We start from the raw sequence: 22741 nt of genomic DNA on the forward strand, positions 1-22741 counted from the left end.
ATACAAAACATTGTACAAAATACCTAAAAACTTATTTAATTTTCAATTTCTATTCGAAATGACAACTTTATTAAATCTTTTCATGTCTCAATCCATCATTAAAATGTTGAAAATGATGTAGAAAATGTAATCAAACATGACAAGAAGTCGCTACAGTGCTCCATCCCTTCAAAGACACAACAAAATTGCAGCAGAATCTCTTAAAATCTCTTTAGAAAAAAATCTCAGTCTGATCGATCTCTCTCTTTTCTTTTGACCCACTAAATATTGTGTTCACTCCTCACCGCCCTCAAACTGCACACAGATGTGTAACTATGTCAGATGTGTTTATTTTTGGGCCTTCTAATGGGCCCCATTTAGCCATTGTGGCCACTGCACATATCTATAGAAATATATATAGGAACTGAGATTCTCAAGGGGTCAATTAACTTGTGGCAAAAATCAACCAACCACATAAATGACTAATGGCTGCCTTCAAATAGAATTATTTAATTGTAGTCTTTAGAAATTTATACTTTGCTGTCACCTCAAAATGCTGGCATTTAGCCAGTTTTGGCCACTTACGTTGATATCCTCCATGCGTTTTTCAAGATCACAGCTAGACTTTAGATCCACAGGTTTTTCTATTAAAACATTAATGCGACGCAGTCCCTTTGTGACGAGCTCCTCAATATTGACACTGTCCAATGGAGGAGCTGGAGCACCACTGCCTGAGGTCTTGGATCTATAGGGAATACAAATGTTTTAAATAATATTTCATTTATGTGATTCCTATGGCAGACTCTTACCTGGCTTGTTGTACCTCGCGGAACTGTTCTCTTAATATAATTTGTGTGCGCATCACTAGACGGGATATACTTCCCTGTTTGCCATGGGTCTCCAGTACCAAAGAGTCTCCCTGGGATATCAAAGTGGCAGCATCAGGGGCAATCAGCAGGCGAAGATCCTCTCTGTTTAATTAAAAGGTTATTATATGGTTTATTAAGAATTTATTAAATCTTACGCCTCGCTTTCGTGACACTGTTCAATCTTGGCCTTGGTTAACTTTAGCTTGTAAATCATCTGCTTGGCCTGCTTATCAAACTCCCGAACTCTATCATCCAAAGTGTGTGGTTCCACCTCACTGAGGGGACTTTTTAAAGTGATATTCGAGTCATCCGCTGGTGAAGGCATTGAATCAAGTACTTTACTCAAAAATGAGTTAGGCTTCGACTCAATTCGACTCTGTAGAAAAACAAACATTTAAAACATGAATCTCTCAAGTTAAGATATACTTCTTATAATATGCAAACTATAATATATATCCATCTATATATTTAAACCAAATTACCGTATCACTATCGGAGTCAATTGTTGGTGTCATTTCCATGGAGAAACGCGGTATATCCTCATCGTCGGAAAACACAAGAGGCTCAACATCAAAACCGGACTCTTTGTCGGGACTATAGAAACTATCGCGACCAGGTGACTCCGGCTCCAGGGCATCCAATTCCGGTTGAAGCTGGCGCCAACGTTTTGGCTTGGACACTGAGACCTGTGGTGTCCGTGGTGATTTGGGTTCCTCTTCCTCGGAATCCCGCAAGATATCACGTTCGTTGGCTATCCGTTTCCGCTTCTCATCAAAGGATATGCGATGCTTCTCAACTCGCAGGAAAGGAGTGCTTGTATTGCCAGCTTCCGGACGGAGTAGGGACTCTTCCTCCTCTTCGTCATTATCCGAGACCCTGGGCAGGGGAGAATCGTTGAGGGAATGTTTGCTCTTCGAGCGTCGCACCTCCTTGCCTTCGCTATCAACTCGCACCGAAGAGTCCGAGTCCTCGGAAAGGTCCACAATTTGTACTGTTTCCACATATTCGGGTACAAAGGGCTCCACGCTCTCCAGTATGTTGACAGTGTCCACGATTTCACCCTGTTGAGGTTCCAGGGCTATATTCTGCACCGACATCTTGTCGTTTTGAATATTCTTCACCTTAATTTCCACTACTTGGGCAGGTGAGGTGGGCGCTTTTCGTTTGGTTTTCGCCGGTTTCGGGGGTGGCGTCCTGGAAACTTTGTCCGGATTCAGGGAGATTTGAGAGAACAATGTACTGGACTCGGCCAAGCGGAATGTTTGCGGTGGCAGGACATCGGGCAGGACTTGGTCTCCACTCGTTACTGCCGCCGATTCCACAGACTTCGTTGGTGATTCTGAGGCACTGGTGTTGGCCGAAGAGGGGGATTCCCCTGACTGGGGAGTCCTTGCTCGTCGCTGTCGCACTGTATCGCTGACAATCACGATTTCCGTGTCATCATCCGCAACCGGAGACTTTTGTGGAGCCAGCGTTGTGGCTTCATTGTAACGCGTTTTCAGCGCATCCTGCACAATAAATGCATAGTTTTTGGTATAAATTACAAGACACTACAAGGACACGCCTCCGAAAGCTAAAGGATATGCATTTCTGAAAGCCCATGAAGCCTATATATGTGGGTATATTTTTTACATTTAGGTACAATTCTCCATTAAAAAAGCAGTGGCCATTTATTAGCGTTGGTTTTGGTGGTGAGCGGTGGTTTCTTTTTTTTATATTTTTTTTTTGGTGGTGGTGGTGAGCGGTGGTTTGGAAGGATTACGTTTTTATGTTGCATTTTGGGATACATGGTTTGGACATTTGACGCAGCCACAACCAATTGAACGCCACAACAATAACAATTAGAAGGGATTTATCAGGTATAAAACTATACACATTGAAAAATTTGAAGCATGAAAATGACACCAAAGTTAGATCCCGTAGAGCTCTAGTGATACGGTGATTTCTGGTTTAATTGAGTAAATATAATATATATGGTTTATTCTTTAGCTGGGGGTGATATAATGACAGTTTGGCATTTATCCACACTGGTAAATGTGGTTTGATTCATGATTAGCTTTTTTTTTGGTGGAAATATTTTTAAATGGTTTATGGAATTAGCAAAATATAATTACAATAATGAGTTGGGTAAAATAATTATGTATATTACAGTCAGAGGAGAGAATGATAGCAGTTTATGGCGAGAGTAGTATGTATTTTAGGTTTAATTAGTTGAAAGTTTATAAATTTAATAGCCTAATGTATTATGTTGTACTTCATTTTGGTTATGTTTAAGTTAGAGCGTTTAGTTAGGAAATATTTTATAATAAGGTAACAGAACCCTATATAAAAAATCAATAACTTATAAAGGTACCAATCTAAGATTTTTCAAAACGAAATCTTGGTTTCATTTTAGTACTCAAACAGTTTTAACCATATATCTCTTTAGAAGAGTAGTTAAAACTTTGTTTTCATAGAGTAAAAAATTAAATTTAAAGTTGCCAAATGTAATGTATTATAAATTTATTACGATTTCTTAAAGTCTGTTAAACTAGCATTGACTAAACTGCCCCAAATCTAACAAGAAACCTTTTCAAGCTAGATTCCTCCAATTGAACTAATATTTTATTCCGAAAAGGTGACACATACTTATAAGACCTTTTAATACGGTTTACAGAAATGTCAATCTGATCCCATTTCTTCTGCCATTGACTACAATTTAAATTTTACATCAGTTCTCTGTTCATGCTGATAAATCAAATGATGTCGAAGCAATGATGTGAAACATAAGTAAAAGCAGAGTGAAAAGGAAACCCAATTCCATTCGCTTTGAGCCAGGCCAAAAGGTGTTCGAGTAGAATCAGGCAGTTGGCTGCAGCCCAGCTCCCCCAAGGGAAAATGATGAGTTGAGGTGGTGATGGGAGTCCGATGTAAAAGCGAAATGTGAGGTAAGCAAATAAAGACACACAAAACCCGGGGAGAAAGGCAAAAAATGGAAACCGATAAACACGAGACAGAAAAAAAAGAATGTTTGCTTACATAATTTAAAAGTGAGAAAATACGAGAAGAGATGGATAATATGAGACAGAGCGGAAGAAAAAGCTTTGCTTAATTAAGAGGATTTTGTTTGCTGGCTCAGACTCACCACGACAATTGCAATTACTTGCTGCTGCAGTTTCTCAATTTCAGGATTCGATGGCACATTTATCTCCTTCAGGTCATGCTCCATTGCCCTGCAATACAAATGGAATTAGTACAGCGAATGAAATAGATTAGGCATTACACCAGACGGAAAATTAAAGGGTTTTCTAATTATACAACTTAGTGAGATTCAGGAGATATAATATCCCTCTCATCAAGGTTTACTTAAATTCATTAAATTAACATTTTCCCTTATTCCGAATGGTGTAGTTCTTTACGCACTTTAATGTCTCCAGTGATATGTTATCCAGATTTTGCAAGGTGGCCTTCATTTCCCTTAAACGCTTAATAATATCCGCACTGGTCAGCTTGTGGTAAACAGCCTTTAGTCCATCGATCCTCTGGCGTGTTTCAACCATGCAGCTCTGATCACAGGACTTGCTATACTCATTGTATTGTGCCTCACACTTTCGCAGCACATCCTCGAATTCCAGGAGTATGGAGTTTCTATCGTGCACCTCCTGCGGCGACTCAAAGCGACGTATGAGTGTGTCTGCCAAATCGAAGCATTCCTCCAGCTGCCTGGCCAAAGTGAGAAGGCTCTCTAGGAAGGCCTTTGACTGGGTCACATTCTCTCCTAAGGCATTGTACAGATGCTTCAAGGCATCAATCCTTTGACTCAGCTGCTTAGGAGATTTAGTGTACCTGTCCTCACATACCCTTCGTCCTGTCTTGATTGTACTTTCGATCTCTGCCTTGATCTCAGACAGAGTGCGGTAAATTTGCTGTGGAAAATAAGACTTGCTCAACATTTTTCTTTCAATATTTTCTTAAATACTTACCAAACACTTTTGGTACTGAGCTTGCACTGTACTGGGACCGGCGGAAGCCACATCCAGAACTAACGTGGATCGCTCTACATTCCGCAGATCACCGTAGGCACGATTTAATCGGGATTCGTAAGCTGGCTGTGGGGCGGTGCATTTGCTAAGCTTGGCCTGACAAGCTTTGAATCTCAGCTCCATGAGATTGAGCTGCTCTTGGAGCCTATTGGCAGCACCAATCTTGCCATTTTTCGTATGCTCGGCAATAAGTTCAGGGATTTCCTTGAAGTTTTGCTCATTGGCCACAAATTCACGAGCCAAGCGCTGTAAAAAAAGGAAGTATTGATTATTTACCAATTAAATATATTCATTAATCTTAGTTAGGATATTATGCTCACCTGAAAATCCTCTGGCAGATCCTCAATGGTCACATCGTTTTCCAGATGATCGCTGAGTATCTCATCTACCCGTGTTAGCCAAGCCTCGAATTGGACAATACACTTCTCGGATTGCTCCGCCTCGCTAACCTTCTGCTCCAGAAGCTCGGTACGTTTCTTGGCCTGCTGCTGGAGCTGTGTCCACCTTTGGACAATGCCATCGATATCCCCACGCATGGAGTCGGCCATGAATTCATTGTCAATTAGCTCGGCGCCAATTTCTTGAATCTTTTCCAGCCATTCCTCAGAGTGTGAGCGCAGGACATTCTCCAAATCCTAATATAAACGGATATAAAATATGTAAAATTTATAAAATCAATCTAAAAATCAATCACACTCACATCAAGTTCCTCCATAATCTCCTCCGCATCAGCTGCATTCTCGGGTGTGTTGCGTATCTTGTTCTCCAACCTGTCCAGGTAACCCGTCTCACTTACCATGAACTTCTTGAACTCGCCCAGTTGCGTGGATATATGCTCGAGGAGAGCGGTCTTTGCATAAACTCGCTCGGTAACTTCCGTCCAACGGGCATTGAGGCGGGTAAACTGCTTGGCCAGGGATCCGTACCTAGATTCCTTGTTCTTGTCCTGCAGTTCATCCATTTGGAGTAGCAATTCACCGCCCAGTTCGTTGAGTTCCCTGAACTGCACTGTCTCCCGTTCGCAGGTTTCCTTGAGTGTCTGAAACCGACACTTGCTCTGGAAGAGCTCATTGGAGTTACCTATATCACTAATCCCCGACTTGGGTGTATTATTCTCCAGTTCGGTGAGCCAGTGATCGGTTTGCTTGAGACGCTGCTGGATGAGCTCAATCTGTGATTGGAGTGCCGACTGCTGTTGCTTCTTCTCGCGATGCAGTTGCTCCACTTGGTCGTACAGAGCATTCAGAGCTTTAATTTGTGATTGCAGTGATTCCTTTTGGCCAGGTTCCGCATCTTTGATTAAAATTTCACTAAAATTCCTGGCACTGATTACATCAATCTCCAGTTTGCGAAGGTCCTGGCTGCCACTTCCTTCCGACTTCTTGTCCGAAACACTTCGCAGGATGGCTATAATGGCATTATATTCAGCTGTAAAGTGATTTAGATTTTCTATGGCTGTAGTTTGCTTGATCACACGCTCGTTTAGCTGCTCCGGAAGTCTCTGCCAGGTGGCCTGCAGTTCCTCGCTAAGCAGGTGTCTTGGCAAATGCTCATAAGTGGGTCGTAGGGACTCTAATTCGTCCAGTAATTGATTCAGCAAATACTGTTGTTTCTGCATTACTTCCAGATTGGAAACACGAACCTTTTGATTGGATACCTTGGCCACAAAGTCTTGGACTTGCTTTAATTGCCTGGAGTGACTTTCTCCACCTCTTTGTTGGATTAAAGCCTGCAGGGCATGCTTCATGTCATGCCAACTATCGTAGAACAGGCCAAAGTCCTGCTTCCATTCATGCAATTGATCATCCAAGTCCTCCGTGGCCTTCTTGGCTTCCGCAATCTCGGATGCCAGGGATTCCATATGACTCAGACGTTGCTCCAGTTCCTTACCACTGGCTGAGCCAGCATGCTGCTTATACCAATCTCTGGAATCGGCCAGAACTAACTTAAATCCGGTGAGACTATTGTAATACTTTTCCTTGGCCAAAAGCGTGTTGCTTTCACTCTGCTGGCTGCTTAGTTTTTGAGCCAGAGCTGCATATCGTTGCTCCAGTTGCTTAATATTGGTTTCCTCCAACAGGAGATTCCTCGAAGGATCCTCCAGTTCACACACCTCGTAGAGCTTCTTTAGTTCCGGCAGAGTGCCACTGCGTCGACTTGTCTCCGCCTGAAGTTCCTTGAGTAAATCCACTTGTTGTCGGAGACTTTGCCTCTGCAATTGCTGAAGCTTCTGTTCCACCTCCTGGACTTGCGCAAAGTGCTCTACAATTTGAGTTTCCAGTGCGTAAAAGTTGTCGGCATTTCGTAATTTACGCTTTTTGCTAGCCAAATCGTGTTCCTCATCCTCTTCGGTCTCCTCCTCGCCAAATCGAATGATCATCTGGTAGTCCAGCCAACCCTCCGGACGCACCACCCGACTATCATCGTAGCTGGCACGATCTCGTCCAAAGTTAAAGCCCTTGGTCTCAATGCGCACGGTTTGCACTTCGACAATTTGCTTCAGTGCATCCAGGCGATCTTCGTAGCTCTCCAGTTGGATCAGAACTCGTTCCCCCTTGTCGTCGCCATCCTGCAGAGTGGCAGCCACCATTTGTCGCAGATCTATGAGGTATCTCTGAAGCTCCAGCAGATCCTTGGCACAATAGTTCAGTTCGTTGATGCGCTGCGTAATGCCGCCTACATCGGTCACATCCCGGCTCTCCATTAGCTTAAGATCCTGCTCCCGAGCATCCAGCCACCGGGAAATGCATTTATACTGCTGCAGTTTCTCCGTTCGAAGATCACTCCACTTGACCACATGTGACCACCGCTCACCCAAAGCACTCAATCGATCCTCGAGATCATTAAAGTTACCAGAGGTATCGTTAACAATGACCACCATGCTGCTGAGACTGTCCACCAGTTCCTGCTGCTCGCTTAGATCCGACTTTAGCTGCCGAGCCTCTAGGAGTTGCTTTTCCGCCTCTCCTAGGGTTGGTCCTATATCGCTCATGTGGGAAATGCGATCCTCAACGCTGGTAAGGAACTGTCGCAGCTGCTCGAGCTTTTGCTTCTGGAACTCTGCCAGTCGCATTAGGATCTTCGCCTGGACGTCCAGAGCTCGTAATCGAAGGGTCTCCCAGCGTTCATTGAGTAACACCATCTGTTGCCTCACCTCGTTCTGATCCTCCTGACTGAGACCGGCTCCCGCCTTCTGCGACTCATTAATGAGGTTGCTTCCCTCCTCGAGAGCTTCACCGACATACTCCTGATGTTCAGTCAACTTGAGCATGAAGCTTTCGTTTTCATGGAACTGCAGTTTGGCTGTCTGAAAGTCCTGCGGATCGGGTAGGTCCTGCGATAGCAACTGTTCATCCTCTAGAAGCAGAGTGAGTACAGCCTCTAGAGCTGTCTGATATCCACTGATCTCCACACTGGCATTGGTTGCCGTGCTCAGAGGTCTCATTGAGCTGCCCTTCAGTTCCTCTGAAGATCTCTGATCCATACTGCCAGCACTGTCCGAAGTGTATATCCCCAAGCTGGCACGATCATTATCCAGTGGCACCTCATCCAAGTCTGTGATGCTGGTGCAAGGCACTCTTCCCGGATCTTGATCTTGGTCCTGGTCCTGATCCTGCTCTCGGGTTCTCATGGACTCCATGGCATGATACAGGCACATTACATACATCTGTATCGATTTATTATCCGGCTTGTGAGTGTGTACATCCTCGGCATCTAACAACTTTTCGATCTTAAAATGCCGGTGAGCCAAATCAAAAGCCAGATGGAGTCGCTGCAATGCATGCTGTTGCAGAGCTGACTGCAGGTGCAGTTCCTCCACATGAGCATCCAGGATCATTAGGAAGGCTCTTCCATCAGCCCAAGAACTGGAGAAATCACCAAGCTGCAGGCCATGGGGCTCCGTGTATTGCCTAGCCCAGGCCAATAGAGACTTCTCCACTCCATTACTCGAATGACTCTTGACTAGATGCTGACCATTAAACTCAAGCGCAATTAACCAGATGAGGCCCAGGGTCAACTTGGCATTGCCACCCACAATGTCATCGCTGGAGATGTTCACCAGCTTAACGCCATGCTGCTGGATCACATGAATAACCTTATTCAAGTTGTTGATGTGATGCACTCGCATTCGACCTTTTTCGGGTTTCTGCAAAGAACCAGATAAATAAAAGAAAAATCATGGAAAAAGTCTCAAGTTTTCATAGCTCCCCAATAAATCTCTCATAGTCAGACCACCCATCATTATTCATATATGATATATACTGACCAGCTGTGTTTGTGTCAGGGTGCTGAGCAGGGCTAGCAATCGGTGTCCGTCCCTCAGGTCCAGAAACAGATCCTTCACTGGCGTGCACTGGGTATCGATGAGATGTGAATTGATCCATTTCGTGAAGGTTTTCTTCTGTATGTGCTGTCGTTCATCTAAAAAGGGGGGTGAAAAAAGAAAGAAGTGGTTAGATCCATTAGTGCCAAAATCGTTGCCAACTTTCTTTCTTTCTTTCGCTTAACCTCGAGCCAAGACAGCCGGCTTTAAGGCCAGATTGTAGGCCATCGCGCCAGACCAGACCCAGGCCCAGCCCCAAAAGAGTCTCTATGGAACGCAACTATGTGGAATCCAGGCCCCAAGTCTTGTCTATGGCAAGGGCCCAACCCAAAACGCAACTCAGCGCACTCCAACTTTGCTAATGAACTGCAACAAAACGTGCCAAATCACTCGCTCGAAATCAATTAGCGGAGACGTCGCTTGCAGTTTTCAGACTCGATCGCTGAGAGCCCCGAGCTCTGGTCAGCATATAGAGATGAATTTACACAGAGGAAAAATGTATAATTTAAGGTAATAAATCTTAGGTAAATATTATACTTTTGAAGTATATAAAAAGATGCAATTTTAGGCAATATAAAAACAAATTTCTACCACACTGACAGCATTAATAAATGCATTGCGGTATGTATGTGATAAGTAATAACTAGTTTAAGAGTTAAAAACTATTATACATCTTGCTTATAAAAGCTTACGTTTTTGTTACCTATTTTTCTACCAATTTTTTTATTTCTGTGCTGTGATATTGTTGTACCACCTTCTTGTGTGCGTCATTTGTTAGTTTTGTGTGAAACCGCAACTCAATCTGGACGAAAGCAATTTGCATCGCTCGCTGGAAGAAGTCTCTGATTGATGGCCGCCTTGAGCAGACAATTAAATGAATTGGCAGCGGCTTGCGTGTAATTACTGATCGATTTGTTTTATATATTTCGGGGGTAAGTAATTACTGCAATATATTACTTGATTTGACGGATTTTCTATGTTCTATGCCAGGTGACAGGTGAACTGGGCTTTGGGAAAAACTTGACAGCACACGGAATGCATAGAAAACCTAGCCATGTCACGCTTTCTGGACAACTTTCTGAGCCGATTACCGTAATTAACTTGTTCTAATCGGTTTGGTGATGAGGTGATGAGGCAAAACTCAAGTGAGTGAAGCTAATTACAACTTATGTAACAGGCTAATCAGAGGGTTCGAAGCTTGTGAAAAGTGGTAAGAGGATTCCTTAAGTGTGATACTGGAACGTTATATTTAGATTATAGAAATTGAGAAATGGAGTAATTTCTATCTTTAGAAAGTGTCACATAATAATATTTGTCTTTAAATATTTGCATATATGATTTAAAAAGAACTCTATGACAAGTGTGTGAATAGAAAAATTGTGCCTATAAATACTACTCATTTTAAGGCAATTCTTTTCGATGAATACATAATTTAGGAATACCGATTATAAGGAGTAATAATAGACACTAAATTAACTTTATAGATTGTGCATATTTTTTATTTGCGTTATCAGAGTTGTAGATCTATTATGTCAGACTGTATAGTTATATTTATTATTTGCAAATTTGTAAGCTTGAATTTCTTTAAATATTAAAATAATTTTTATCTGTGAAATTTATTAACTAAAAATCTTTATGTATTACTAAAATAAAAGTCTTCCAAAAACTAATTCAATCTCTACAAAGTTATGTAAATACTTCTTAAAGGGTTTTATCTATTAAGAAATCCTTTAAGAAACACTTTACCCTATTTAAACATTGCTCTACAAATAATACATTTCCATTAGGACCTTCCAAAAGGCAAACTGATTAACATAGAATTCATATAATTTCTCATAGATAAACCTTGCCTTTAATTCTAGTCATAGAATTTGCAATTTACCAACTGAAATAACTCATTACCAATTCAAAGAGGAAGACTTGAATGTACATCCAGGCAAGAATATACCATTCCGTAGGCCATAAATCATCGCATTCATCGCAATGTGGCAAAGCCACTCACTCAAGACACCATCATACCCGTACACCCGCACACCCACACCCGTTTTCGATGCGAAATTTAATTGCCATATAAATGAAGGACAAGGCATGCTCCTCCCCGGAGACTAATTGCCAAGCGGGACCAAAGCCAAGTTGCTCCAGTACGCTCAGTGCGAGAATAAAACGTACACACACAATATTGATCGATGTGGCAAGTCACGATGCTGCCGCCTGGTTACGACTAACTGTTGCATGTGACCCACAAATGAGGCCAACTGTAAAGTAGTTGGCCTAAAAGGAGGGCGGGTTCCATGCAAAGGACCCAGCAGAATAGATCCTGCTTCTAATGGTCCTTGACGATGCGACACGTACACATTGGGCCGTCGAAGTCGATGTGAAATGCGAATTCTCTGGGAATTCTCGGTGACCAAACGACCGCCTGCTGATAATTAAATGAAATTTCATTAATTGAGCTTTAGAGTCTTTGCATTAATTAACTATATACTCTCTCTCTCTAGAATGACGGGTCTGGAAAAAGCCAGTGGAATGGCTCAATGAACTATGCTTTAAAGAAAACATAAATTATGAAATTCTCTCTTTAAAGTGTTGGTTTTCCCCCTCTGAGGCATGCTATTGGTCTGTCTGCAATTATATGTATATAGTTTTCTATACTCCGGATAACTGCAACATCATCAACTTGGATCTGCAGCATCATTATCGCCGACGTCATCTCCTATCATGACTTTAAACAACAACAGCAGTGTTTTTCAGTGTCAATTACTGCAATTTCATCAGAGTCCACCTCTTGCAATTTTAAAAGCAGCTTCAACTTGACTTTTTGTTTACTAGGAAGTTGCATACATCTGAGTATGTGATGATGACTTTATCCCCTATCCCCTCTTATGCCATAATACACATTCAAACTGTTGGCCCAATGCCTGCTATTAGGTAGCATCTTATATTTTTTCTGCTCTGTTTGTTTTTACCAAAGTTGTTTGCAAATTGTTTTTTCACCGGAAAACTCTTTCAATGCTGGCAAATTCACTGAAAGTCCTCTCTTGGCTTTCCCCTCTACATTATTGTGGCAATGGGAAGCAAAACAAGTCGATTTAACTTATTGGTAAAACAAAAGAGACTGTTATTTTAATGATAGTTATTGCTTTTCTTTTGCATAAAGTTTTTACGAAAACTTTTCCTTACAGTTTATGAAGGATAAATAATTTGGCTCAAGCTGTGCATACATATTTCATAATTGAGTTATTTCAATGAACGAGAATTTATATAAAGAGAATTTAAGCATGGAATAATCTGCAAGGTGATGAGAAACCATTTATTATTTATAAAACTTTATTAGTGACACATTCCAGAATCAAATCAGATTGCTATAAATTACTGCACAAAATTAGATGAAATATTTAACTTGAGATAACTAGAAAACCATCAGATTAAACATGCTTAAAATCAATTATAATTAGATGAAAAATTGCTGCATAAATAGTTTTATGCGGATTTAAACCTCTTATGTCAAACACATAAATTAATTAATTTCAAATATTTACTACTATGGGTTACCAACAAATAACCTTGGCAAGCAAAGCAATCACACAAAATTTGCAATTCATATTTTTTTTTTTGTTGAATTTTTATTATATATATTTTTAGTTCTATCTCTGATTATTTCAATATAGTTAAGTTTCGACGCAAATTTATTGCAAATTGAAAAACCAAGCACAATAAAAATATTGTGTGCCAACTGCTGAATTCAATTCAAGGGAATTGTGTCCAATGGAGCAACTGTCTGAATGATGTACTGATGTCATTACAGTTCGTCTTTCTCCGCCCCCTTTCGATTCACACCCGCAACCGCCCACAAAAAGTTGGATCGGTCTTCGATGTCGTTGAATATTTTTACAAACATTTATTGCCTTCAATTATAAAGCAATAAATTGATATTTTATAGCTTTTTGTTTGTGGAGCTCCCCGTATGTAAATCGAGAGGAGCAGAACAAAAGTTCGATATGATACGTAAGCCGGTAAGGGAAATGTATAAATTTATGTAGGTTTGTATGTACATATATTGAATGCCAGTCGTTTTGTCAGTTGAGCAGCGAAACAATTTCGTTATATTTTTTTTATTTTATTTGTCTGTCTATTCCTGTCATCATATAAAGTTGTTTTGTGGCATTATTCTTTTGGCAGCTCTATTGTGCTTTTGTGTGTGCGTCGAAATGTTTTAATGTTAGATGAAAGTTGGCTCCATGGAGTGTGAAAAGTTTGTCGAACATGCTCGTTGATTTATTGACAGTCCGCTGAAAGCCAATTATTAAGCTTGAAATATCCAATTTAGTTTGCAAATAATAGAGTTTCAGCTAATCCAAAACAATACATGAATAATATAGTTATTGGGGGTCTGCTATATAAAACATATACTTTTAAAATCACGTGTGAGTAATACTTTTTAAAACATTTTTTGTTGCGTATGTGAACTACAGGTTTTAGAGAATTTTACTTGAATAATTTGATAATTTATACTTTAAAGAACTATAGTTAAGATTCACGTTGATTTAGATTACATTATAGAGAATTCAACACGAATATCTGAAAATTTAATAATTTTTATTATTTTAATTTAATTTGAATATTTTCTCAATGTCTTTTCTTTTATAGTAATGGCTACGTGACAAAATCATTTTGCAGTTTGTTTTATTTAGCAAGCCTATTAAATACTTGTTATGCAGCACGTAATAAAAATAAATTGTCTAATTAGTGAGCCATTTTTGGAAACTAATTCTAAATCAAAGTCTGCAATTTTATTTAATATTTAAGGGATTAATATTTAAGAAATTATTTCATAAATCTCTATCCTTACAATATTTTTTCCTTTCAAATGCATCAAGATAAATGTAAAATGTTAGTTATAAACATTTATTGATAAAATGGGTTTTTACCTTTGAAAATGGAAATGTAGCTAAACCACATTTATTGTTGTTTTATTTGATTTTATTCCTTGACTTATTTGTATTGAAAAATTTAATTGGTAAAAAATTTGCAATGTTGGCGAAACTTCAATGCCCCAAACCAGCACCCTTTCTTATTATTGTTTAATTTTTTTATGGATTTTTATTGTTATCATTCCGAAGCATGACCCGTATCGGTTGCAATGAAAACAAAAAATTATTTATGTAAGCAAAGCGAAGGGAAGGGAATGGGGCGTGGACTGGCCTCTACTTTGCTCGGTCTGTTTATTATTGGAAGCCCGTTTTGGCTTGTGCCGCCAACTGCTCGATCCCTCATTTATTGTGGGTCAACAGACAGCTCTACTCCTCGGTTTTTGAATCTATATACATATACGAATATACATATATGTACCTATATACGCACCCAAACACGCACTGGAGATACAAACAGCAATAGCGCCATTGAGCAAATATTTATTTGTTTTCCCGGCATGTGTGTCAAGTAACATGGAGAAGAGGTGAAGGAACTCTCATCGGCGGCCACGAAATTGATAAGCTAAGCAATATAGTGTGTGTAGTTCCACCTCTTATCAGTCTCGAAATAGAAGGAACGGAACCCAGAAAAGCAAACATTACGTTACGCCTTTTGCTAGTAAAATGAAGGGGCCAAGGCGTTCCATTCGGGTGAACATCTAAATGGGTGGGATAGTACTTTCAAATCGTATTTAAATTTTACTATAATACTTGGGCACTGATTTCGAGTGAAATATGATGGCATTAAGTCATACTATATAGTGGAAATTAAAAATATCAAACTATATTTACAGTCCATTAGTTCTGATTATATAAAAATAAGAAGAAAGATTTGTATTATATACATAATAGGGTCAGAAATGTCTATTAAATTACGTGACAAACTTCTGCCTTATTAATAACATATAGAAGTAATTACTTTTTATAAAATGACAAGAATTTAAAAAGGAATTTCTAAAATTAAAAATGTAACAAATGTAAAAGCAAATGAGACATTTTCACCATCTGGCTCCGCTTTACAGCCAAGCCCATAACATCGCCTCCACCAAAATGTTCTGCACTCCCCTATGGTTGGATGGGTTTTCGTTGTCATGATTTTATAATGGAAATTTTAAGCTTTCTTTTTGGGCCGTGAGGGAGGCGAAAAATTTAATTGTATGGTTTTACAGGCCTTATGGGAAATTTAGACTTTGTCAATCGCTATGCGACAAACATTCTGCTCGCAGTCACAAATATCGAGCAAATTCCCAGTATTTGTTTGTTTTTTCTTTCTATTATTAAACTGAGTTCGATTACCGGCGACTTTTGTATGGCTTGGAACGTGACTTCTTACGACGTTTCATTGCATGTGACATGCATTTAGATTGGAGCCTGAACTTTTGTACAATACGTAAGAGTGTATAGTGCGGTGCCTTTCCCTTAATTTTTCGATTGCTTTTCATTTTGTGTTCTTATTGCAAAACATATAGATGTACAGATTGGATCATAATAATAGGTTTACATTGAAACTAATGTGTTAAATATTTACTATAAGGTCATGGTTCTATATGGTTAAAAACTGATTTCATATAACTTTGTAAGCAAGGACAACGCTTTCTCTGCTGTATTTATATAGAGATAGTAACCTTTATATAAATATTGTTAAAATTCAATCAGTAACATAAACCATAGATTTTTCATGCTAAATTTTACATTGAAATTTGTTCCTATTATTATGATCGTTTGTGTGCTGGTGCACATTTTATTTTAACAGCTTTTTGGCTTAATAGTTATGTGTTCCAATCGAGTTTTGCCGGAATTGAAGTAAAACAAATCCGAAATTTCAAATGAATAATGTTTTATTCAGTTGTTGATTGAGAAACTGGAAAACTTTTCATACAAATAGTTTTTGCTCCCCAAGTTGGAGTAGAGGAAGTGACGTTTATTTTAATAGAAATAGCTCCTTGCAGGCTTTTTATTCTTTGAATAATGTTAAATGGCGTTATAAAAATGTATGGTACTTAATCCAAACTCTAAGCTTCACAAATTCTTATATAAAAGAGGAAAGTGTATAGAAAAGTCATAACGAAAATAAATAAAACACCTCTTACTTAAATAAAATCACTCAATTACTATATGTATCACATGGCGCTAATCTTTATATTTATTTTCACATTTTACGCCTCGTCTGGAAAGTGTTTATGGATTCCTCAAATACCAAACGCCATAATTAAGACACACTTTAAGGCCAGAAACGAGAATTAAATGCATCGTTCGAGTGAACATTTTTTGAACAAAAACTTTGGGCCCGCATAAATTAGAATAAGCCCGGTGCATTTACAATGGCCCAAAAACTCTACGTATATATGCAAAGCAGAGAGGAATTTTTGTTTTTTTTTTCGAGAGGTTTTGGGGGGGTGGGTAAAAGCCTGGGAAAACCTGTTCCAGCAACAAGCGAACGCCTCTGGCAAACACCAGCATGTCCGACACTTTGAGAGTGAGTTTCTTACCAAAGGCTTTATCAATGTGGGAGACAGGGCAACAAAAAAAGGCCACAATACCTGGCCATCTCCCCCTTCTTCCCTCTCCCTCACCGTCTCTCTATCAACGCCCCCACAATTTTGTTGCTGTTTTTATTTGTAGACACCGAACTGCAAGCGGAAGTTTTAATTCATTTTTGTTTTTCATATTTTCCCATTTCAGAGCTGTTGTTGTTTTGCTTCAGCTTGGTCAACACTATTTTGACGCTTCCGCCGGCTATAGCCGGATGGTCTGCTCTTAGCCAAAGTGTTTATGGGTGTTGATAAAGTCGGGTTTAAAATATTAATGATTAATTAGTTTGGCTTAAATGGTGTCATGGTAAATTCAAGCAAACACTTTTTACTCATACTTTTTATACAACCTTTTGTTATTATAATTTTCATAAAGCAGTTAAATTTTTAAAACTTCCTAATAGTCTTTAAATTTAAAAGTTTTCCCTCAATAAACTCCACAGACTTTGATTTTTCCTTAACCTCCTGCTCAGTTGTCTCACTTACACAATATTGCAGACACTGGCCGTCACTTATCTATAAATATTTATGAAATTACTTAGCCATATCTCTTAGCCCACACTAAAAACGATTTACGCCTTATTAAGTTTTATTTTTTCGGCGTCTCTTGGCCAAGTCTCTTGTTCACCTGCTGACTGCCCACTTTTGCTTGAAAATTGATTACAAAATCACTTAACCGCCACCGGTTTGAGTGCCGCCGCCGTTTGCTGCTTAAATTTTACGCATTCATTAATGTTACGGATAATTGAATTTACTTATCGCGAAATTCATTCATTCAGAAATTAATTGCAAGTTAAGCAGCACCAACAAGGCTTGCATCGTCATTACGGTTGACAAATTCTCAATTCCCTGTGGTGATTATTGTTTACTGTCTTAAACTGGTTTATAAACTCGGTCTTACAGTTGAATTCTTGAAAGGTGTCGTTTAAAGACGGTGAAAAGGTATTGTATATAGGCTTTAAATGAGGTTTCAATTGCATTAAGTACATACATTTAAATTATGTTCTCGGTTCACTAAAAATTACATTAAACAGGCAAATGTGTAGATACTTAAAAAGATTTATGAACATTGATTGCCAAAGCCTTTCCTAATTTATGTAAATGTTAGTTGTTCTTACATTAAATGGTAAAAAAAAATATTTCTTTAATGCATTATTTAAATAAAAATCAAAAGAAAACCCAATTTATTGTTTTAAAATGTGTTTTCTCTAAATTGTATATTTTTCAATACCGGTATGTAGTTTTCCAAACAAGTGTGGCTTTCGTTAAGACATTCCCATTAGCAGGGAAAACTCCGCCCAAGGGGCTTTTCATTGTGATTTTAAAAATGAGCTTGTATTTCTTGCCATTCACTTTACCTTACATCTTATTTCTCTTAGGGCTTATTAAAGCTCACTTAACTTGAATGCCGCTTCAATTGCCTCAAGTACTTGATCCTGCCTCCTGTATGTTTTTTTTGTTTCTCCTACTTCAAAACGAGATGGCTTCCTTGTTATTATTTTTATGAACGAATATGTTGTGAGTGAGTGAAAGCCTGTGGGTCTTTGGACCCGCCATTATGGATAGATGCTTAAGTATGTGTATTTTTCCTCCTCTCGGAGCGTGAGAATTGGCAGCATTCGAGTCATGTGTTATTCATTTATACATATGTATGTATGTACCGATTCGTTGCTGGAAATTATTGGACAAATAATGACCGGACATACACACGCACACTCACACACTCGTGTGGAAAATACAGATAGTTTGTAAATGCCACTCGCTTCATTTTATTCCTGCCAATTAACTGATGGTTGTTTGTTGTTCTTATTCCTGTTGGCATTTTAATTGAATTCCCTGCATGTGATGGTCCGCGACAGGCGGATTCAGCTTTAGTAAAATGTTTGTTTATCAGCAGTGAGCTTAACGATTTATTTATTTACATTTGGATGCTCATCTTACGCTTCCATTACTCTCATTTATTGTTGGCAGCAAGTGAGCAATGGCTGGCAATTTTCTTTTTTATCAGTTACAGGTGTACACAGCCTGCCGACGAAGTTTTTTGTTAAGACAATTGTTATCAGAACGTGTCATATCTACAGTGCAGAGGAATTTGCTATATGTATATATGTATATATTTATATATATCAGAGAATCTGCTTTAAAAAATGGTTAACATCGTTGTTATTATTTTTCAGCAAAACTTGGTCATGCTTCAAACTAAAAACTTAACTTTTCTTTTTGTAAATATAGCAACAAATAAAGCGTAAATATATATGTTACTTTGTTAAATAATCTATTTTGATTATGACTTGATTAATTTACTTTACGTAACAAATATCTCCCAAATTCCTTAAAGTATATAACTTTATTATTTATTCAACTGAGATTTCTGATATCCCCCCTCAATCATCGAGCCTGCTTTTGCCTATTGATAACTAAGTTACTTTTAAGGTCGACCTTATTTATTATCAAAATTTAATAGAAACGTTTAGATAAATTCACGTATTTTGGATACTGATAAAATGAATTGTCAATGAAAATTCGAGGAATTTGTTGGAGATGGTACAGTATGCCCTGACCTATGGTTGCGAAACGCACTGTCTACTCAGGTGCACTCTAGGCTGTTGAACACTGAGCAACCACTTGTAGTTAAACAATGAATGTTACTAAAAATAAACATGGCACAAACTGTTAACCGGGTTTAATCAATATTTTGCCATTGCTAGCTCACCCTCGCACAATAACAGCAATAACAGCAACAACAAGTTGAGGTGAACGATAACTAATTAGAAAGTTTTATTGACCAATAAGGTAAAAACTGAAAAGCCAATCATCGCTGAAACAAAAAAAAAACAAAACAGAAAACGTCAGACGAGGATTGTCGAGTGAAATGTTGGCTAACTCACTTGACCAAAAGCTGGGTATCTGCATCTCTCTCCTTTCGCCACACTATCTTTTTTTTTCTCCCTCAAGCCGGCTTAAACGCATTGAGGCGTTACAAATCATCGACTGCAACTGATCGTTTACCATTTTGACATATAGACGTGTGTACACACACGTACTGTTAATATATATCCAACTGAATACGCCTCTCTTGCAGCCCTTTCTCTTTTCCTATATATATATATATATAAGATATATATGTTTGTAACATATAAACTCTTTGCCTGGTTCTTCACTGGCACGCTACATCGATCAATGATAAGACAGTTTGAGTTATGAATTGAATTTATTATTCGATTTTCAGCGGGTGGGCTTTGTCAGCGATCTGAGATCGGAATGAGGCGGAGCTTATAGATTGATGGCCTAAAGAAATAATTGAATGAGAAGTTATAGGTCTTAGAGGGTAGCTAGATCCATTAGCAATGAGTTTTTACTTGGATAAAACATTAATTTGCAGTATTGCAGTTTATAAACTTAATAGTTTTGGGGTAAATATTCAGTAATCTATGGCTTTAAACCTATTACAAGAATAGAGGCTTAAAGAACATACATTTTACTTGATGTTTTGTATCTTCTACTTGTCTAAAAAAAAAAGTATCCAAGTTTAAGTCCAAACCATTCCAGTTTTTCCCCCAACAGTTGAGCTACAAAATCCAATCAAGCAATAAACAAATGAAAACCCATTAACCTAACAACCAAAAAAAGACCAAAATGGCGAGAATAACAAATTGCAAGCAGTAGTTGGAGTAATTTTTTATGAACGTGCACATTTTTTCACTCCTTCATGTGTGTGGGACTTGGTTGTGTTTGCATTTTGGTAGTGTGTGCTCCAGATTCAAATCAGCAATTTCGAGTCAAGAAAAAGCACAAAAAACTGGTGAAATAAAATCAAATAAAAACCGACACATATGTGGCCAAATGCAAATGCGCATTTTGTCGCATTCCAAGCCCAGCTGGTTGAGTTGATCCAAACTGGCGGCTTTGCCGGCTTAAAGCCGCAGACAAACCAGAGACAGTCATAGATACATTTGTCGGATTCCAACTTAATTCGAAATTCGATTCCAAAAACGAGCGAGAACTGAATTTCGCGGGCTTTATATGTTCTTAGATAATTATATCTTTGTTATATTTAGAACACAATGAAAATTCTGTAGAAATTAAGGTGTTGTTTTTGACCAAGTGTGTCAAATGAATATTATAAGCCCTTTAAGGCAATAAAAGATGATTCAAATATAACATTTTGACCTATTTTAAATCTTATTTAATTATGTATTAGTTATATATGATATTTTAATACTTTCACCCCCTCATATCGATCGGAAAATATCTGTCCTTTTGTATATAGAATATACCCGCACTTTTTGCTTCTGTTACCGATTAGAAAAACCCACACACACACTCGACTTCTGGCACAAATTGGTGCGGTTCGTCTCTAAATCGAGTCTCAATTACACGCAAGCACCAACAACAAAATACGACACCACGTTCGCCCCCCGGCGTATACCCCCTTTTTCAGCCGCATTTTCCACAAATTTTCCTCCTCCTCTGTTGGCGGTTTGGCTTCTCATTAGCTGAGCGCGGGTTACGCAGAGAGCATTTGTCACTGGTTACTGAACCACACCCTCTCTGGGCTCCCCACAGTTCCATCATATGTACATATCTCCTCTTCGAATTTTCACCCCTCGCCATGAGAACACAGCCGGCTTAGTATTTTTCTGATCATTAAATGCTTAACCAAATGAGCAAAGGCCATCTACATGGGTAAATAGCTGTGGTTGTGAATGGGGTGTGCCAACAGTTTGTTGTTTGATCTACACTGTCGGAAAACTGTAATAGTTTTTATTTATTGGAAACAGAGTTGCCCTTAAATGGACTTTCCATCGAGCCATTGGCATTCCTAAGAGATGAGCGTAATCTATTAGCTATCTAAGTTTTTACGGCTAAAATCCATAATCTTTTTGCCCTGATAACTTTAAATTTTAAGCTATTTTTTACAGTGTTTCCATATGTTTTTGAGAGCAACATGTGGCCGCCTTTTTGTCTTCGATTCAGACTTGCAGCTGAAGAAAGCATGGAAATTATTTCAGAGATGTGAAATGGGGGCACGAGTTTTGAGCTCTCAAAATGATTGCATCTCTCCCCTCAATGGGGTTAATTTCTGAGCAGAATGGGTATCATTAATGGCTTAGTTTTAATTGTGGATCTCTCAGCATGTGTAGGAATAAATTAAAAAAATTGCCATATTGAATACAATTAAGAATAATAAACAATTAAACCAAGTTTCTTGAGAAGAATAATCATTTATATTGATCCTTGTGAAAAGCTCATTTAAAACTATTCATAAAAACATTTCAGGATTTTAAATCTGAGCAAAAGATGTTGAAAATTGAATTATTTATGTAATAAAGTTTTTCTTGGTTTTTAGTCAAAAGAATATAAAACCATGTATTTACATTCATTTTAATATTAAATATCAATCTTACCAATTAAAATTCCCGGTTCCATATTCGTTGATCGTTAATCCCAATGGCGAATTCGTTTCGTTTCGTTTCGATAAAAGTTAAAATCACAACACAAACACAATTCATATAAATTTATGCTCTTCAAGCGTCGAATCGTATTAAAAATAAATAAAACTCTCGTTGAATCACATGGAGCACAATTCGCTGGGTTTGACTTTGATTTGATTGATCAACTTCGTGGAATGACAACTGATATCACACTACATTCCGTTTTTATTATGACGTTATTTATTTTTTACCACTTTCGCACCTTTTGTTTTGTTTGCTGCTTCGTTTCGTAATGATTCGCGTGAAATGCTGAAAGCGAAGGTGCGCCAAGAAATTCTACAAAATTGAAAAGGAATTGGAGAAGGCCGAAAACTTTAGTTGACACCTGCAATTTGCTCTTCTTCTGTTTGGTTTTCCCCATTTCGCTTTGCTTGGATTTTCCCACCGAAATTCCAACTTTTGCGCACGCGCAGCGACCAAAATAAACAATGGAAAACGGGAGGAAAGGAGAGAAACTGAAAGAGTCACGAAACTACCGTTAACATTTTCGTCCAGGTTTTAATGAGTTTTCTTGTTTGTTTGCCCACCATTTGTAAGTTTTAACAAGCTGC

At 38.5% G+C, this 22741-nt stretch overlaps 1 protein-coding gene and 1 long non-coding RNA gene across 25 annotated transcripts in view; one reads left to right on the plus strand and one right to left on the minus strand.

The window, feature by feature from the left end:
• Positions 1-22741, minus strand: part of Dys (Dystrophin) — a 149799-nt gene that overhangs the window by 124324 nt on the left and 2734 nt on the right. For 11 of the 24 annotated variants that reach the window (XM_086831743.1, XM_086831737.1, XM_086831742.1 and 8 more), the window contains exons 2-11: positions 9138-9292; positions 5571-9017; positions 5191-5505; positions 4811-5116; positions 4251-4753; positions 3973-4060; positions 1331-2356; positions 1004-1224; positions 789-950; positions 565-724 (exon numbers count right to left, since the gene is read on the minus strand). In XM_086831743.1, the coding sequence (XP_086687869.1) occupies positions 565-724; positions 789-950; positions 1004-1224; positions 1331-2356; positions 3973-4060; positions 4251-4753; positions 4811-5116; positions 5191-5505; positions 5571-9017; positions 9138-9292 (6383 nt within the window). Of the gene's footprint in view, positions 1-564; positions 725-788; positions 951-1003; positions 1225-1330; positions 2357-3972; positions 4061-4250; positions 4754-4810; positions 5117-5190; positions 5506-5570; positions 9018-9137; positions 9293-9379; positions 9480-22103; positions 22467-22741 lie in introns of those variants that run through there. The other 13 variants (XM_086831740.1, XM_086831736.1, XM_086831739.1 and 10 more) reach the window with 5 other exon arrangements.
• Positions 9702-10864, plus strand: LOC147643873 (uncharacterized). The gene is made up of 2 exons (XR_015271399.1): positions 9702-10126; positions 10185-10864. It is a non-coding gene; the product is annotated as an uncharacterized LOC147643873 (long non-coding RNA).

The sequence above is a fragment of the Drosophila serrata genome, unplaced genomic scaffold (assembly GCF_035046125.1).
Source record: "Drosophila serrata isolate PLE 108 unplaced genomic scaffold, ASM3504612v1 contig_241, whole genome shotgun sequence".
Lineage (NCBI taxonomy): Eukaryota > Metazoa > Arthropoda > Insecta > Diptera > Drosophilidae > Drosophila > Drosophila serrata.